The sequence below is a fragment of the Cervus canadensis genome, chromosome 22 (genome assembly GCF_019320065.1).
Source record: "Cervus canadensis isolate Bull #8, Minnesota chromosome 22, ASM1932006v1, whole genome shotgun sequence".
NCBI classification, from domain to species: domain Eukaryota; kingdom Metazoa; phylum Chordata; class Mammalia; order Artiodactyla; family Cervidae; genus Cervus; species Cervus canadensis.
In genome coordinates this window covers 43,438,305-43,458,134 of record NC_057407.1, presented here as the reverse complement: position 1 = coordinate 43,458,134, position 19,830 = coordinate 43,438,305, and the positions used below count along the sequence as shown (strand labels likewise).

Below are 19,830 nucleotides of genomic sequence, written 5' to 3'. Positions count from 1 at the left end.
CCGTGTCGCTTGTCAGCCTGTGAAAATATCCATTTAACTTTGAGAGGTTGGTTTGGAAGAAAAGGAGTCTGAAGTGAATGCTGCTTTCCCCATTTTAAGATCCTGGGGTTACAAGACACTCTTGGAAGGACAAATATCAAAGCATCTAGTGAAGCCCCAAAGAGTTCTTTGTGCTCTGGTATTCTTAATAGAATTTCTTTATCAAAGTAAGTGTTTTAGAGAGGTTTCCTTTTCAGGCAATAAACCTGCTTGTGGAATAGACAAGCACCAGGCATCTCAGAACAGAGATGCACAACGGAAGCAGGAAGCAGATGAATGAGTTTACCTTTTGCTGCTTGGTCCTTCCATCAGAAGCCAGTCATGTCACGTCAGGTGAGAGGAAAGCCATTCCTGCAACAGAACGAGGCGATTTCAAACCTTATTTCCAATCTATGGGAATGAAAATATTTTGCGCCGCTCTGAAGAAAGAGGCATTCATTTATTGTCATTTAATTCATTTATTGTCATAGTCCTGCTAACCCGCGTCGTCTACTGCAGACAGTGGGTCTGACCATGAGGAAGAGAGATAGCAAGTTGACCTCTTTCCTTTTCTTCAAAAAACAAGAAAAAAATTTTTCAAAAGGATGCCCACTTGATGTTACCATTTATTAACGCAAATCATTTAAATAAGAAAAAATTCTACTTTTCCCCTGATGGCTGGAGTGAATGAATGCCTTTCAGAATCTGGATGTGGTGCCCATTTATGTAACAGGATAACTATATCTCAGTAGTTATTCCAATCTGAGGTGAGACTCCAGGTGAAAACTGCATGTTCTGCTCAGATTGAATGTAAGTTCAAAGCTGCTGGGACCACCTTCTGCTTTTTGCCTTCTTCCTCTAATACTACATAATTGTAGCACCTAGAAGGCTTTGCGGTCTTACCAGGAACACACAGTCAGGTAAATTGCCAATGACAACAGGTCATTCTAAAGTCAAAATAGATTTCAGCTTCAGTCTAAACATTCCATTGGGAGGATGTCTCTGGCGCTTTGCTCAGACACCAGTGGCCCTGGTAGCCTGGTTTCAAAGAGAGACTTGTCCTAAGATTTGCAGCGATTATTTTGTGGAAGTTCGCTCTGCCCACTTGCATCGTAAATGGCAGAGCAAGAAGGTTCCAGAACACTACCTCCTTGAGTTACAACAGTAATGTGTACACAGCATTGTATAAGGAGCATTCCAGAACTCCCACCTCCCGGTGACGTGAATGTGCTGCCTGAATAAACACCTGGGCTGCCTTGGCCCGCCAACAGATCTCATTTTTTATCATAAGAGATGGTTTTAGTGTACACTGAGCTTTTTTAGGACACTAGAGAGCCTTGTAGGATGGAGAGAGCCGTCTGATGTCTGACTTCTTTTAGAACCGGCCTCCAAGGATCTACCTTTTCCCTATGAGAATGTCAGGTTATGTATGTTTTTCAAGGAAATCAAAGAAAAACACTCTTTGCTAAGCCACTTATTACAGGGAGTTGAAAGGTTAGTCATACTAGTAATATCATTGGCTGCAAGCATGTAAAAATTAAAAATTCACATATTTGTGGATGTGTGAGTGTTAGTAGGGAGTTCCCTTTAAAAAACTGGAAATCACTGCTTTTTAAAAAATCATGTGATGTTGAGTACTTGCACATTCATCTCTGTAATATGAAAGAATACACTTCAGTATGCACAATTTGCCACAAATGCACACATCCTACACAAACTGGAATTGCCACTTAGAAATACTCCGTTATTTATTTTGCAGCGACTTGGGGTAGTGGGGAGAGTTTTTCTTTTCTTCCTGGTGGATGCTAGGCTCTAATTCTGCTGTGCTTAGGTATCTTAGCGCCTACAACGCTCAAGAAGGTGCAGTGAACATATACAGTTGTTCATATCATGAGTAAATTTTTTTTTTTAACAGTATGTCCTCCTTTAGGTTGCCAGTTTAAAAGTAGTCATGCTCTAGGCTTTAGAACTAAAAGTATCACAAGAAACAGGTTTTGTCCAGATGTAGCTTGGATACATTTCCTTTGGTCAAATTGGAGTAAATCATCTTTGCTTCTTGGGGCTTCCCAGGTGGCTCAGTGGGTAAAGAATCTGCCTGCCAGTGCAGGAGACATAAGGGACATGGGTTTGATCCCTAGGTGGGGAGGATCCCCTGGAGAAGGGTATAGCAACCCACTCCAGTATTCTTGCCTGGTGCATGCATCTTTGCTACTCATGAAATTTGGAAGCTACCTGGACTGCTAATGACCTGAATATGTTGGTCTTACAGGTATCCTTTGATATGGTGGATGGTGACTCTTCTCCTGCCTGCGAGTGGTGGTTCAAACCGTAAGTTCAGCAAACCAAATAATCAAATAGCAGTAATCCTGGAGCTCTATGCAGAACCGTTCTCCCTATTTTCATTCCTTCTGCCCAGGACTCTAGCCTCATAAGTAAGAGTCAAGACGGAAGTGACATCATCCCGTTGGGTAGGTGGAAGGATGTCCAACTTAGACCAAGTCACTCTGTTCACTGTAAAGCAGTGTGACTGCCATGACAGCCGTCCATTGGCGTTTTTCTCTACCCGTCCCCGTCGCATTCTTTTCCTGGTAACAGAATATGAACCTTTAGTGTCTGGGCAGTGCTGAATTGATCCTTCCCCAGATGTCACGTCTTTTTCTGTGGCCCTGCCCCTTCTGATCTTCTCCTGGCTCAGGCAGACAGATCCCAATACGTAGACACACGTAGGAGCAGCATCAGATATGTCGGCTGAAATCTTAAGTCTGCTGGGGAGCTGGCTGTCCTACCACATCCATTAAGCAAAATATTTCTTTAGCTCAGCTGATGAAGGTCACGCTCTCAGGACTGGTCCGCCTCAGTTATAAAATGGAAAGCATTACAGTATGCAAGAGACCATTGCTCTTTCACACAAAGACATTGGATGGTGTGGGACTGTATAGATTTCCCGGGGATGGGTCCACCTTCTCCACTTCTGGATGTCAGGTACTTCTAAGTATGGCTCTTTACTGTCTGTTCTCAGAAAGGGACCCAGAGGAAGACCCTTCCCTACTTCTGTAGAGACCTCAACATGTAATTTAAGATTTTTGGAAAATCCTTAGGCATTTCAGGCATTTGTTTCCTATATATTTCATCAGTGGTCAGGTTCTAGAAAGCTTGTGTCTATTAGGAAAAAAATCTCCCCTGCCTTCTCTTCTCCTTACTTTTCTGTCTCCCTGTCTCTGTTCCCTTTGCCCCAAATATGGCTTTCTGTGTAATTCAGTTCACTAAATATTTCTCCATTTTTGGTTTCGCTGCAGAGTTTATTGCTAGAACGGGTAATAGACTTTCAACGCAAATAGTATATTGATCACTTGAAATCTTGTTTGAGCTTGACTGAATATACATAATGGGGTGTCAATCGGGGAAAAAAAATCTCATAATAAATGGCAGGCAACTTATATTCATGAGAAAAAAAATGTCTCAGGCAGCACACAAAATATCATGTTTACTGTAGCATGACAGACTGATTCCGCCAGTCTCCTCATGTTCTTCGGGCGGCTATTTAATAGGGTGGCTATTTACTAGCAAAGGCAAGGTTAGAATACCAAGATTCTGGAACCATTCTTTCATTGTTTATATGGGAAGTCATTTCTGCACACTCTATAGAGTATAAACATCTTCTCCAATCACAGCCAGCAAGAAAGATCTTTTCTACCTGAGGAATTTAGAAATTGCAAACAAATCTGTTGAAGTTGGTGTATATTTAAAATCAGATACTGATTTATGCAGTCCATATTTTTTAACTTTTTACCATGTGTGTATCAGTGCATATACTTGCTGTATGCAAATATCATTTCCAATGTGTACATGGGAGAGCACGGTATATTTAGAGAAAATCCTGCTTTACATAAATTATTTTTAAGAACCAAGCAGAGGAGTAGCCATGCGTTAGGAAAGCGAAATCTTTTTTTTTTTTTTTTAATTTCCTATTGAACGCTAAGTAAAGGAATCTCAGCTTTGAAGTATTAAATGTAATTCTTCAAAATCTATTTTCTTGATAGAGCCGTGATTATGATGGCAAGTATTTTTGGGAAAGTAGTATTTTTGATTAGCTTCTGATGCTGACTTTTCTCTGACTCCGTTGCTGTTGGTTGTCTGTGTGGAATCTGGCCCCAGAGGGAATGTGGGGTATTGTAGAAGCTGGCATCTGGCTTCCCCCCAAAACTGTGTGGGGTACATTATACTGTCCCAGTCCACCGGGTGGGGTTAGCCTAGCTTCTGTTAGGAATTCTTGATCTCTTGTAAGTGAATGGAGCCAATGTGCTCTTTGCATATCAGGTTTTAATTTGCTTTTTTTAACAGCAGAAATCAAATAATACTCTTGACAATCAGACAGTCATCTCTTCCAGTTCCTTTATGGTATTCAGGATTTTTAAAAGCGGATCATGGCAGAATTTTCACTTCTTAAATCTCAGGTCATGTCCCAACAACCGGAAGAACCTACTTAGCACAGAGTGTGTGTAATATAACAGATGAGGCTATGAAGGTATAAAAGATGTGACATCAGGCCCTGACCATATCTGCTATTTTTCTGTAGGGCTTTGAGCACTTTTGCCTGTTTTCATCTACTTCATTAAAATGCTTCTGGTTTTTTTTTTTGTTTTGTTTTTGTTAAGGTTTCTGATTAGCAGTAAAAGAGAAATGCAAAGGTTGCTGAGAAAATGGGATTATCTGAGAACTAGCCAGTTGTAGAGATTCAACAGTATATGATTATAGGGGAGCTATAGATTTTAATAATACCTTTCGTAAGTAAAACATTTCCTCTATATCGTCCCTTATGTACGTATACTGTTTTGTGACAAGTTAGAAACAATTTATAATGTGTGCATTTTTTGCACAAAGAAAGGCAATCACATTCAATAGTTGAAGCTTGGGGAATTACGCTGGTGAGATTTTAGCAGAAGCTACCTTATATGATATTTTAAACTTGGGATTTAGCTATTTGAAATACGTTCTTAACTTTTAACCTGCAGAGAAACAAATGTTAAAACTTGAACTTATTGGGTGTCATTAGTAAAAGGGAAAAATATAATTGCAGGGCAGAGAGAACGGGAAGGAAAAAATTTCTCAGAAATTTGAGTCTAAAACCTGCATTTACAGTCCTTGCTGTTCTCTTAGATTTTGGATCATTTTACCAATTTATTATAATCAAGTGAAGGGAGAAAAAGAATAGGAATGAAGCAGAAGCTATGTGAGCTATTTTCTGATTAAAAGATATTCAAGATTACATGTTGGTAATATAAGTACCTACTTTTAATAAATAGCTTTCTTACCAGTTTGTACCATCTTACAGTAAGAATATTTAAAGACAAGTTTAAACACATATCTTTTATAGACCTTATCAGTAGAACTGAAAACAACACCGTACACTCACCAGGTGCTCAGTAAGCTTTTGTGTTGTTGTTCTTGTTGTTTTTTAACACCTTTATTTAACACAAATTTTTAAAATCTAGTTGAATTGGCAGCCATTTCAGAGAAATGGACGTTACAATTTCTGAGGTTTGATTTCTACATGCGCTTAGTAAATGAACATCAGGAAGTAACTAAAACTCCTGGATTTTTGCTTGCCTGCAAATGTAGCATTTTCAGAAGCGAGAATCAGACCTCTCTTCTGTTAGAAGCAGCTCATTTAAAGTGATCCTCATTTAATAGAAGAATTGCAGTGGGACAACTTTTCCTTCCAATAATGATTTAAATAATAACTAGGCTGATGCAATGGATTAGGATAATATTACTTTTTAAAAAATTGGTGGTTTTTTCACTTTAATAAAGAACACACCAAGGCAAAATAAAGACAAATTACAGTGTATTAATTCAGTTATCAGTGAAGTAGTAGTTTGTATATTACTGCTAATAAATCTCACTTTACAATTAATAAAAAGTTTATTTTCAGGTTTAATTGCTCATGTTAAGAGAGAATCAACAGAGAAAACTTGCTTAGGGCATAGAACTGCGCTGAGCTTTGCGTGAATTCAGTTTATTAAACCCCTGAGCCTCTTAAGAATGAAATTTTGCCATTTGCAGCAATGCAGACGGACTTGCAGAGTATTATGCTCAGTGAAGTAAGTCAGACAGAGAAAGACAAATACTGTGTGCTCTCATGTATACGTGGAATCTAAAAAATACAGCAAAGTAGTGACTATAACAGAAAAGAAGCCGACTCAGATAAGAGAGCAAACTAGTGGTTCCCAGTGGGGAGAGGGCAGGGAGCGGGGCAGATAGAGTCGGGGGACTAAGAGGTACCAACTGTTCAGTATAAACTAGGCTACAAGGATATACTGTACAACGCAGGGAATGTAGCCAGTATTTTATAACAACTGTCAGTGGGATATAACCTTTAAAAATTGTGAAAAAAAATTGGGAATCACTATATTGTACACCAAAAAAAATCCCTATCTGCCATATAAAAGGGGATAACTTGGGGTCACAGCTGATGACTTACCATATTTATTGATATGTTAATGATATAGTCTTTCTATATATCATGTAAATATATCATATACTTATTACAAATATAGTGTTATACTATAATTATTAACAAGCCTGAGCCATTTCAGTTTAATTAGAAACCTGATCCTGAGAAATGGACATAGCCAAATGTCCTATAATATTAAAGAATATAGGCTCAACTGTTTCCCCAGCTTAGGTACAGCTTGAGGTACACGCTGTCGCAAAATTCGTTTTCTAAGGGACAGGCTGATCAACCATGGTTATGTAAGAATTTGGTGAAAGGTACTTCGTGATGGTTTTTGGGGATCATTTTGGTTTTCGTGTGTATATTTTGGGGGAGGGGGCGTGGCTTTCAGGAATGATAGTCTCATTTGTAAAAATAAAAAAAGTGAAACCAGTTAATCCCACTTTCAGGTTAAACGTCTTCATCTTGCTGTGGTCTTTCGTCCCGTAAGACCGCGCTTTGGTCACACTGACAAGTGTGGACCTGCAAACCCATTGTCTGATGGACTTGATTTTGTCTCAGCCAAACAGAGAAAGTGGTCAGCCTATGAACCGCATCCGCACGCCAAGCATTTGAAATTGATGTTATTCTCCAGCAAGCGGCCACACCCTCTTCAGAGTCATTGTTTCATCCCTGTGCCCTATGTATGCTCCTACAAACACTCCTATGCCTCTCCAAAAGTTCTTCAAAATCATTTTTCTCTCATATTGTTAAAAAGATAAGCGTTCAAGATAAGACTTAAAAATATGAAACCTCCTGTAGACCCACAGTGTCAGGCTCTTCCACTCTCATATAGTCTCTGGAAATAACCCGCAGAGCTTGAATTTTCAGCCTGGGCAGAGCTCTAACTCAGGACTTTATATGAATGCTCCTTAGGAGACAGATTTTAGCCAAGATTTGCAGAATTGAGATGCTGGATTAAAGCAGACAGACAGTCTCTCAGGCAAGGATCTAACTGGATTGTTAAAAAAGCACAAAGGTGAACATGTATAGAGATAAATGTTGTTTATTCTTCAGAGATGTCAATGAGTGCAGGAGAATCAGCCAAAATTCCAGAATTTTCTTTTTCCTCTCTTGTAACAGTCCAGGGACGTCATTGCCAGTGCCCACAATGACTAATCATTCTTAATTTTTCTAGCTCTAAACGCAAGGCTGACTGATCCCTTACAGAGCGGCCTTCTTGAGCAGCATTGTCCAGTGGAACTTTCTGCAATGACAGGAATGTTTGCTTTCTGCACCGTCCAGTACAGAGCCACTCGCCATGTGGAGCTACTGGGCCCTTGAAGGTGGCTAGTGTGACTCAGAAACCGGCCTTCCAAAACCTTATTTGATTTTAATTAAAATGTAAATTTAAAAAGCCACATGTAGCTGGGGGCTGCATGTATTGGACAGTGTTACCACAGACAGAAAAGTGAGTCAGCTTCACATAGAGTCCTCTTTATGGACGATGTGAGCAAAAGGCCCTGCACATTCCAGACAGCGGGGACCACCCCAGTGCTGACCACCGTGTGTGAGCTGTCCGTGTGCTGCAGTCCGCAGAGCTGCCGGGCACATCACGGCTGCGCTGTTGTTGTCATGTTTTCACATTTTTAAAAATTTATTCATTTACAATTTTCGTTGGAGTATAGTTCATTTACAACGTTGTTGGTTTCAAATGTACAGCAAAGCGAATCAGTTAGACGTACAGCTATATCTATTTTTATGTTTAGATTCTTTTCTTCATATTTTAAAATAGAACTGAATCCTCCCAGAACAGACCCAGTGCATGATAGTGTTTGTTGTTTAGTTGCTTAGTCGTGTCTGACTCTTTGTGACCCCGTGGACTGTAGCCCACCAGGCTCCTCTGTGCATGGGATTCTCCAGGCAGGAATACTGGAGTGGGTTGCCATGCCCTCCTCCAGGGGATCTGCCTGACCCACGGATTGAACCCACATCTCCTGGTTGGCAGGCAGATTCTTTACCACTGGGCCATCAGGAAAGCCCCCCTCGCCAAAAAAAGATGATACTGCTACTCCTCTTTTTTTCTTTTTGAGTTGTGGGAAGAATGCTTGAAATGAGATGTAGCCTCCTCACAGATTTTTTTCCACGTACAGTATGGTATTGTTATCCATAGGCGCCGTGCTGTACCCCACATCTCTAGAATGTGTTCCTGTGGCATAACTGAAATTTCATACCCGTTGGTTAGTAACTTCCCGTTGCCCACTACCCCCAGCCCCTGGCAAACACCACTCCATTCTTTGCTTTCCTGAGTTTGACTCTTGTTGCTCAGAGACCTCATCCCCACCTGGGTGGTCTCTTCCCAGAACTTCTCTGGATCCTGGCTAGTTTGTTTGGTTGTGACTATACGTCTGAGGTACTCTTAAAATTCTGGCTTAAGGATACAAGGTTTAGGGGCACACGTCTTGATTTGCCCTTCTAGAGGTTCTTCCACTACTTCGTCCTTCTTTTTGTCTCTGCACCCCGTTGCCCATGACTAAAGCTTCACCATCTATTTATCAACACTTGTATTCATCTCTGTGTCTGAAAGGGTTTTTACCTCCAGTGTTCTTCAGTACGGACCCCCTCAGACAAAACTGATTAAGAAGTTATAGCAACTCACTCGTTCTGCAGACACAGGCCTCTTCCTCGAGGCAGTGAAAACTTCCTCCATAAATGGAGAGGGTCTTCTAACTGAACTGCCGGTGACGTTTTCAGAGCCTGTCCTTGAGTAAGTGGACTTCTCCTGGTGGAGCTCAGCTTTCTTTGGCTCCTACCACTCTTTAAGTCTTCACAGACAAGGCAAGCGGGAGAGAAAGGGGATGGAGGGTACCTGGCAGGTGTGACTGTCCTTTGTCGCCAGGGAGACCCCATGCGTCCCAGCATACAGAGGAGGCTTCCGTCTGTGCAGGGGGAGAGAGCCTGACCGAGGCGGGCATGTGTGGGTGGGGCTGCTCTGTCCTTAGGAAGCCCCCAGCATGCACTCCACCGTCTCCCCCAGACCTGAGACCCTCCTGTCAGGTCCTGCCGCAGGATCACCTAAGTTTCTTTAGGAAAAACATATTCATAAGCAATTTCCTGGACCGCACTCCTCATTTGGGGAATTAGACCATTTCTCTCAATACTCTCAGCCCTGTCTTCACAGTTAGGGGGTTTCTAAGACATGCTGCTGCCAGGGTTCCACCCCCAACTGAGAATCTCTGGGGTGGGGTCTGGACATGGATGAATTTCAAGCTGCCCCCACCCCAGCATGGCTGATGCAGCCTGCATCTGGCTCCATCCCAGAGGGGCTCAGGATGTGCAGCAGAGGTCTTGGCTAGGATGACTCCCTTAGCTTACACGCACGTGTTTTTTGTGTGTGCGCAGTCGCTCAGTGGTGTCCGACCGTAGACTGCCAGGCTCCTCTATCCATGGGATTTTCTAGGCAAGAACACTGGAGCAGGTTGACATGTTGGGTACCTGCTATGCTTCCAGCCCCCTGCTCTGTGATGCTGGGTTTCACCATCTTTGCTTCATCTGCTTTTCGCCAGCTCATCTCTTTGGCTCCGCCCACTGAGCATCTGACCTCTGGGCCTGTGTCTCTGCGGTCACCTTTCCAGATGCCACTTTCCAGCTCCTGCCAGCTGTCTCCTTCAGTGACACTGGGCCAAGTCCCCTCCCCCGGGCCGCCCTGCTTCCTGGCAGTCGGGGTACCAACCTCGGTTGCTCCTCCTCCCCCAGTGTGGTCCCCGAGTCCTGCAGCTGTCGTCCCCTTGCAACTCTGATGCTGACCTAGTTCCAGCCTGTGCCGTCTCATGCCCCGGTTGATTAGCAAGGCCCCGAGTTGGCCTCTGCCTCCTTAGCTCTTTCTTCTCTCCAGTCGTCCTTCCTCAGTGAGGAACCACAGGCCAGTTCACAGAACTCACGTCAAAGCTCCTGAGGACTTCTTGATGAGCAAGGGCCATCCACACCTCTCTCTCCCACCTCACCCTGCCTTCACAACCCCTGACCCCCAGGGCTGCTCCCCCAGGCCTTCGAGTGTGGTCCTCCTGTTCTTCTGCACCCCCCTCTGTGTTTGCTGATCTACATCTCCCCCACGGCCTGGTTCACAGGTCAACTGCAAGCTTCCTTCCATGCCTTTGGCCAAACCGCTCATTCCCAAGGCCCCACACCTTCACCTGCACTTTTAGTTATGGACTCACTTTTCTCATCTTCCGGAGCTCCTATGTAGCTACTCACAGGGCCCCCACTCCCACACCCGCCCCAAGTCCATCCTGCAGGCAGGAGCCACAGTCAGTGTCTGTATCCGAAGGACAGGGCCCCTGCAAAATCCCTGTCGCCATCACACACTCCCACCCAGCTGCCTGTGTCATGAGTTTTTAAAAATATATATCTTAAGAATTAATGTATTTGGCTGCACCAGGTCTTAGCTGTGGCATGCAGGATCTTTAGTTACAGCATGCAGATTCTTAGTTGTGGCATGTGGGATGTAGTTCCCTGACCAAGGATCGAACTGGGGCCCCCCTGTAATGCCACAGGGAAGTCCCTATGGCAGGGTTTTTGGGTGCCCTGACTGAATGCTGTCAGCAGTGACCAGGCCTTTGGTTTTCTCCTGCGTGGGGAGGTGCTGGACCCCAAGCCCGCTGACCAGACACATGCACACAGCGTCATCCTCCCATCAGTGATCTCTGTTCCTCTCCCGGCAGAGCTGCTCACCCCTCCCTGTGTTCTCAGAGCGGCCTCCTAGCACCTTGGTGGTACCTCTGGAAAACACTTCTCCACCAGCCTTCTTTGAAGGAGTGAGAATTTTGAGACACAGTTGGCAAGTCTCGGTAGTAGAAGGAGAAGGATGCCAGGACCCCTCCCACGGTCGTCCCCTCCCTGTGGCTTCTGTCCCTACTCCACTCCTGGCTCGGACTTAGCCAACCTGGCTGGACCCTGAGCCCCCTTTTGAGCAGCTGCTTTGAAGGTAACCTCAGATGACTGAGCCTGACCCTTGAAAGCATCTCCCATCTGCCAGGGAGAGCCCATAGGGTCCCTGGGGACAGCCAGGACACCCCCTGCCCCCTGCTCTGGACAAATGCGTGGAAATGAAGGGTGCTTTTCCATCTCTCATTCCCCTGGGGAGAAAGACCAGCAGCCCATCAGGGGAGGGGAAGAAACACTGGCAGGGGCTGAGCCAAGGTTCTGAGGGCTTCATCCAACTAGGCCGAACTGGAGAAGCTTCCAGAGCTCAATGCTGGTGAAGGAGGAGGAGACAGAAGGCATCCCGAGATGCCTGCAGAGGCCTGAGGGAGGGTGCGAAGGCCGGGCTTATTTGAAGAACTACAAACACGTCAAGTATTCCAGTGTGGGGTGGACTTAGGGGCAGGACAGGCAGAGACGAGAGCTCCGGGTCTTAGAGCTCATCCTCAGGGGAGAGGGAGGACTGCCCAGCGGGCCCTGCAGAGCCCGTGGAGACCAGCACTGGCGACTCCCCGTCCCGGCACCACCACGCTGGCTGGGCCTGGGCATGGCCCCCCTGCGCCCTGCTATCATCCCACCCCCGAGCCTTGCCAGCTGGCGGGCCTTTGCTGCCGTGGCTGCCCCCGTGTTCAGGCCAAGGGATCCCCAGGCTACCCTTTGGCATCTTTTATGGTGAAGAGCATGGGCCATTTCCCCTTCCCCACTCAGGTTTCCTCTGCTGTGGCCCCCAGGGCCAGGAGCACGTGGGCAACCCACCTTCACAGGCCCCTCCAGGACCACAGCCTGAAAGGATGTGGGTGACTCTGCATGGCCCCCTGGAGCATCTCCCCGCGAACACAGCCAGCGCCTTCTCGGCTCTGCTGTCCGTCACTGGCTTGACAATCAAGGCACTGAAAAAGGACAATTCACAACAAGCCTACACAGAGAAGCCCTTTTATGCGCAAGAATGGCCCTGTCGTTCACTTCAGCACCATTTATATCTTTCTTGATAGGAGTTACTGTACTTGAGAATGGTCGAGCAGTGTGGCTTTAAGCAGGGTGTTGGGTCATTCTGTGTAAAGGACACTGAGAGGGTTCATTGTCCCCGGGCAGCCCAATGGCCTGAGCCAGCATCCCCGGGTTGGATCCGAGTTGGCTGAGTGTGTGGGCGGTGCCAGCAGAGCCTCTATCGTGGGGTTCGTAGGCTTTGGGGGTGGTGGGGGGCTGCCTCGTGGACGCAGGCCTGGGACAGGCCCCGCCAGCCCAGGGTCCCTCTGCAGAATGACACAGGGGCCCATGTGGGCAGTGGGGAGCCGTCCTCACCCACTCACACAAGCCAGAGAGGAAGGAGGCTGGTGTACGATGGAAGGTCACCACTAGAGCTCCACCCGAGAAGGATGACGGTTACTTATAACCTTGGTTTTTGGCATGAATGCTTCGTCCGCTGGTGAGGGAAACACACACATGCCCTCTGAACTTGCCACTGATGGGTGGGCCTGTAGGAGGTGTCTGGACCAAGACCTGGTGCAGTTTTGGAAATAGTCCAACATGCAGGAGGATCCAAAGACCCTGGGAACCCTTCTCTACGTGGACACATCTGCCCCTCCACCCTGCCCCCACCATCGTGGCGGGACCCCTTCTTCCCAGCTCCCAGGCCTGCCATTCCTGTTCTGCCCAGTATCCAGGGCTCCTTTTCAGGCCAGGACCACAGCCCACAGTTGGCTCGAGTTCCAGGGCCATATTTGAATGGGGAATGCCCAAGGCTTGTGCTCCCCATCTCTTGGGGCTGGACCTGAACTGGTCGCTGGGTACCGTGATCCAGGACATAAAAGGATCTGCCAGCCTTTTTATCAGTACTGTTGTTAGCTATTACTTGCTAATGTTTCCTTGGCCCTTGGTGTGGGGAATTTCTTTTTATCTTGCATCTTGATAACCATCCATGTAGTAGGTACTGCTCTCGCCGTTTTTTCCAACAAAGAAGTTGGCTCAGAGAGGGCAGGCCAGTGGCTGGAGGTCACACAGCCAGGAAGAGGTGAGGTAGAGGCGGCCCAAGTTGCTGTCCCAGCTCTCCAAGGCCTGGACTCTGAGCAGTCTAAGCCTAGGCTCCTAAGCCCAGCTTACCCCCATCTCCAGGTGCTTCTGAGTCAGGAACTGTGGAAGAAGAAAAAGAACAAGTCAGAAGCTCAGATGGGTGCTCCGGGGGCCTCACTTGCCTGCCTCCTCCTCCCAGCTGGGCCTCGAGGCTTCTGTAAACCACCCATGTGGCTCCTCGGGGCCCACTTTCTCTCGCCTCCGTACATATCAGTGAGTCATTTCCTCAACTTTTTTTTTTCCCCTTAGTTTTTTTTTTTTTTCCTATTAGGAGGAAAAGTTTCCTTCACAATGATGATTTATGTCTGCCTCTGCAGATCAGTTTTTGAAGTGTTTCAAAGACTTGCAGAATTACTTTCTGTTGGAATATTAGATTTCTATCTCTGTAAAATTTAGAACCATATGCTCTCAACCTTGGATACTGGCTTCTGTGCTGTATCCATCCTCAATTTTTTTTTTTTAATCCCAGATAATGATCCCACATCTGTCTCAGGGCAGTTTAAACCTTAGCTGGAGGTAGACTGAAAGAATGGGAAATGGGTTCCTGCGCAGGGACACAGTACCTGTCAGCCATAATTCCCCCGGGGTTCCCACATAAGCAAGACAGGAAATCAGAGTGGACGGGCACGGGTGTCTGGGCTGGAGGAGAAGAGAGGCAGGATAAGCGGCTGTAGCCCTCAGTACAGCGCTGAGCTCCTGAGCCTGTTTGTTGGTGAGAGCCCTGGAGTACAGGGCTGAATTCAGATCCTGGGTTCAAATCCCAGCTGTGTCGTGGGTCAGTGCTGTCTGCCCTTGAGCAAGTTGCTTAAACTCTCTGTGCATCAGTTTCCAAATCTGTGAAATAGTGGTACTCCCTCCCAGGGTGGACACAAGGACGGAATGAGTGCATACGTGTAGCGCCCTGAGAACTGTGCCCGGCACGTATTAGGAGCTCAGCCTTGTTGCAGTGAGAACAGACTGGCTTCTGGAAAGGGCTTTTCAGAACAGTTGGGATGTTTCCCATCCAATGAAAAGCAGGAGTAATTCCTGTTTTATATAGGCAGAGACAGTTGACAGCTTTAGCAAAGTGCCCACCCAGAATCAGAAGATTCATGTCACAGCCATCCGGGACCTGATGTGATCTGTTGTTTATTTACTGTATCGCCACACTGAGCCCCATGCGGGATCTGGGCTGTCTTCCTCTCCCTGGATGTCCTGTTGCTTCTTGGTGAATGAGATTAGGTCTGGGATTGGCCCCAGTTCTGGAAGCTGGACTGGTCCTATCAGAGTGCCATCATTCTTTGTGTATTTGCACTTGATTCTTTGCTTTTGCCTGTGACTCCCTGGGCCACAGGTCAGGGGAGAGGGGAGTGTCACCTGCCGTTATGTACTTCGCTCTATCTTTGAAAGACATCTGCTTACCTGACTCCTGTCCTATTGGAGAAAGCTCCTCTTGTGATCCCAGCCTAAGGTTTCATCCAGCGGCATGGTCCTCTCTAGGCCAGCTGGGGATCTGCGGGCCAACTCAGATTTCTCATGGGTGCTTCTGCCCCATCCGAGTCCCACAGGTGAAGCAGACAGCCGATGATGGCCTGGGGGTTCAGGCCATCATGTACAATAAGAGGTGTGGTTTCAGGGGCCCACCCAACCCTGCCTGCCTCAGATGTTTCCTCTGGGATGTCCTTGCCTCGTGGCCAAGAGGTGGGTGCCTTTCGAGGGACCACAGATCTCTCCTGTAGCTGCCAGGCATCAGGCACCCCAGCGAGCTGACTGCACAGGCCCCAAGCCTGCTGTCCTCTCTGGCACCTTCGTCTCCCTCAGGCCTGTACCCACCCCGTCTCCAGAATTGCTGCTGGAGCAGAGACCACCACCTCCCTTCTCAGGCCTCCAGGTCTGCCTGTCTCCAGCCTCTGTTCCATCCCCATTCATACAGCATCCAGGGTGGGCTTGAGAAACACAAATCTGATCACATCATGTCTCCTGTTTCCCTCTAGCTGGCCTCGGGCTCCAGCTTCCTGTATTTCTTCATAACACACTGCAGTTTCGGCAATCTGCTTTTTTTCTTCTTGCGCCCACTAGCTGGTAAGGGCCCTGGGGCAGGGCCCTGTCTGTGTTGCCCATCTCTAGGGTGGCGTTACAGCCATGGCTTGGGCTGGACAGAGGGAAGCCCTGAGAGTCAGAAGATAGGCCTGTCTGAGAACCCATCTGCTAAGAAGTCAGGAGGGCCTAGTGGAGGTAACAGGGCTGGTGCAGGCAGGTGGAGAAGGAAGCACCGCCGCCCTCCTCCAGCCTACCACCCATCTGCCATTTCTCCTTCTGACAGCCAGCCAGGGGCTCCCCAAGGCAGCTGGTGCACATGCTTCTGGGGAGCTTGGAGGACGGGTCTCTTCTCACCAGGAAAAAGATGGTGATGCTGGACTAGCTTCTGGTGGCTGAAATCCTGGCTAAGTTAGAGAGGATGAACAGAGATTTGCCTTTGATCCAGATGTCTCACACGTTATCTCAGTTCCTGCTTGCTCACTCAGTCATGTCCGACTCTTTGCAGCCCCGTGGACTGTAGCCTGCCAGGCTCTTCGGTCCATGGGGTTCTCCAGGCAAGAATATTGGAGTGGGTTGCCATTTTCTCCTCCATATCTCAATTCATCTTTACCCAGACTTTGTGGGGGTGGGTTGTACATTTCCCATGTGACTAATAAGGAAATTGAGTCTCAGAGAAGCTGATGCTGCCCACCCCCTCAACCCCGACCTGGTCTATCAGCCAAGCCTAGGAGGAACTAACCTGCTAGAAACAAGTAAGCAAACCTCCTCTGCCATAGTGGGATAAAACCACTTTATCTCCAGGTCACGGCCAAGACGAGGTCCTTCAGTGAGGATGGCTTAGATATGGTGATGGTCTGTGAAGCCAGGTGGACAGTTTTCCCCGCAAGGAATCTAGGAACTGTCCAAGTCTGTCCAGGAGAAGGGTTGTTCAGACTCAGCAGTATGTCAGCGGGATGGCCCCTCACCTCGTCTGGAGCTCTTGAGGTCTGACAACAGGTCAGGTGTGGTCAGTCTCCAGACGGAGCACTGACAGCCGCAGGAAAACAAAGGGCAGGGGAGGTGGGAAGAAGAGCAGGACAAGAAATGTCCCCCTACGGGACCTGGCCCTGTCCACATCCATGTCAGCAGTGAGAGTTTTGAGTTGAGATTGTCACCGAGTCCAAGCTTACACTGCTTGCCACGCAACACATTGAGAGATGACTTGTCGGGGCAAGGAATAGCAGCTTTATTCAGAAAGCCAGCAGACCAAGAGGATAGTGGACTAATGTCCCAAAGAACCATCTTGCCTGCGCCTGGGTGCTAGTCTTTATTATAGAGCAGAGAGAGGGAGATGAGGAGGTAAAATAAAAAAGGTGATAAACTGTTGCAGATATTTCCTGGTTTTGACCAGAGTCCAGGGAGGATATATAAATTTCTTCTTTCCTGAAGCCATTCACAGGTAGGCCAGGTCATGACGTTTCCTCTGAGCTTAAACAAAGGTATTGTAGCTGAACACTCGGGCGGCGGGGGCCAGGGTTCCTGGAGATGGGCCATTACATAATGCCTTAAGCTATAGGCAGCATCCCTTTAGATTAATTTACAGCAAAAAAATCACTTCTTAGCCTTTTGGCTAAGATCAAGCATAGTAACTTGTAGCAAAAGAAATAAAGGGTAAAGGAAAAGAAACAGATTCGATATGGAGTCAGATTTGTTCTTCTGTGTTACAAGATCACAGATGATGACAATGGGGTACAATGGAGTTTTAGTCAGAGCAGCTGTAAAAGTTGGGCCACGATAGAAAGATTGTAAGGCGGTAGTCAAAGGGGAAAAGACCAAAGAACTCAGAAAACAAGAAATAGAGGTGCTTCTTGACCTTGTCCTTGGGGGAGACCAGTCACGCCCTCATGTCTCACTTTGCGCTCATGATCAGGCCGCAGTTTTAGATGCTGGCGTTGGTCACACAGACTCGAGCTCCGTGCTGCACACAGATGGAATCCCAGCCAGACGGTGGCATCACACCCGGGTTACCTTTACCTGTTTGTTGTTTAGTCACTCATGTCTGACTCTCTTGGAACCCCTGGACTGTAGCCCACCAGGCTCCTCTGTCCATGGAATTTCCCGGGCCAAAATTCTGCAGTGGGTTGCCATTTCCTTCTGCAGGGGATCTTCCTGACCCAGGGATCGAACCCAGGTCTGCCTGCATTGCGTGCAGGTTCTTTACTGCTGAGCCACCTGGGAAGGCTGCGCTTGTGTAAATAAAGGGGCTTCTGGTTTAGGCTGCATCGCCAGCACTCCTGATGCTCACAGTGCGGGCCCAGCAGGGAACAAGAGTGGCCTTGAGGGTGATGGTGAAGGGGGGGGATTAAGGTTGAAAGATGGTGAAGAGGAACAAGAGACCTTGCTTCCAAGAGGAACCACAAGACAGTCCTGTCGCAGTATTAGCTGGGCATTCAGAGCTTCAGGGACTCCTGAGGGAGACACGCTGATTCGGTAACCGTAGTCCTGGACTGGGACATGAGCCTCCTCTGTCACCCCATCACCTCATTGCCATCACATTTCCTCTTCCGCAAAATAGCACCACCGCGTACCCTCACCTGCTGCAGCGCTGCCACATCACGTTTGTATAAACACCACCCGCATTCGGGTCTACAGTATTCTTTCAAACGCTGATACTTTAACGGCTTAGTCCACTCTGGCCCCATAACTCCATAAGGTAGGGTTGGTTTTTTAATAGTTACCATCTTGTGATTCCTCATGAGCAACTCACAAAGCACTTGTGATCCAACTGGACTGTCTCCATGAAAACATGAGGATCACACACAGCCGATAACGATTAGCACCAGGGCTGAGGAAAGGAATAGCCAAGAGAATCGAGACCAGGAGGAACTCGCGCGGCATTGGCCGTGAGATGAGGTGTTGCAGGTGGTCCACGCTCCTCCTCCGGGGACGCCCCCATTGATGGTCACAGCCCCCGCCACCCCCCATGCAGTGGACTATGCTCACTCTCCACCCTGAAATAATTTGGCCATGAAGCAAATCAAATGGCTCTTCTCCAGGCTGGGGTGGTCCCGCCTCAGTCCATTTGTTTTAGGAGTATGGACCAATGCTCCAATAACTTTATATCTGGTTAAGTAGTCCCAGGGAGGAAAATGGAGCTGCCCTGCACTCAGGTGGATGGGGACTTTGTGCAAATAGACTTAGATCAAGTTATGAGAGTGAAAATACAAGATGTTTCAATAGCTGCAAATCCTGTGAGCAGTGAAAATGTCCCCAACATCTTTTAAAAAAAAAAAAAAAAAACTTCAATCCCTACAATAAATATTTTTCTATACAAGGTAAAAAATTCTAAATTTTCCTCTGTACTTATAGTCTGTGATGGCTCTGAGAATACTGACAAGTTTCTTTTTCTTCCTAGAACATAGAACAGAGGGGAAAATCCTTTCTATTCCACCCGAGATTTTTTTTTTTTAATACCAAAGAGAATATTGTTTATAATAAATATGTATTCTCCTGATGAATAATACTTTGATAAAAATTATTCTGTTTCCCTGTAAAACAATTTGTTTAAATGAGACGGGGTGAGGGTTTTTCCCCCTCCTGCTAACATGAAGTTTTCTCTATTTTCAGTGGCATCACAAGACAGTTGGGCAGTGGTTTATATACTGAAAACAAGAATGACCCCATTATCCCACCTGGTTAAATTTATACCCTTTTCAAAATTCTATTAATTCTTCTATTAATACTGGATTCTGTGGAGTCTAATAAGTGCTTCTGTAGAGTCTAATAAGAATCTTGATACAGATTTTTAGCAAACCCAGACTTAGTTCCTTTCTAAATAATGAATTTCTTGAACCCCTTCTCCTGAACATAGAAGCTGTAATATGGATGCCAATGTTTTGTGATCGAAATTTGATGAATATATTACAAATCCCAGCTGCATTCAAAGGAAGTAGTTTGGTTAGATGTTCAAGGCAGGAAGAAAATTCCACCGCTTTGTGAACCCAAGTTAGAATGTCAGTTGCCCAAAAGAGGGATTTTTTTTTTTTTTTTTCAAAAGGGTAGATTCACTTTTAAAAATTGGCAGGCTAACTAACCACAGCGGATTTGGAATTCCAGTCCTGACCGGGAAGCAGGGAAAAAACATCCTCAAATGTACTATTAAGAAGTGGTTGTATATGGGGAGAATACAGATTGATGATAATGTTAGAACACCACAGCATATATTTGAAACACAAGTTGCTAATACGTACATTGTCTCCCCAAACCTATGATAGATTTGGTGGATGAACCCTGATGTTGTACCTTCTGAAGTGTGTAGGTAGACGAGCAAG

General features: G+C 46.6%; 1 protein-coding gene across 1 annotated transcript in view; it reads left to right on the top strand.

The window, feature by feature from the left end:
* The window catches only part of LOC122424386 (translation initiation factor IF-2-like), a 132,126-nt gene that overhangs the window by 4,163 nt on the left and 108,133 nt on the right, over positions 1-19,830 (top strand). Inside the window, exon 5 of the mRNA XM_043442132.1 lies at positions 2,288-2,346. Coding sequence (XP_043298067.1) covers positions 2,288-2,346 — 59 coding nt within the window. The remainder of the gene's footprint in view (positions 1-2,287; positions 2,347-19,830) is intronic.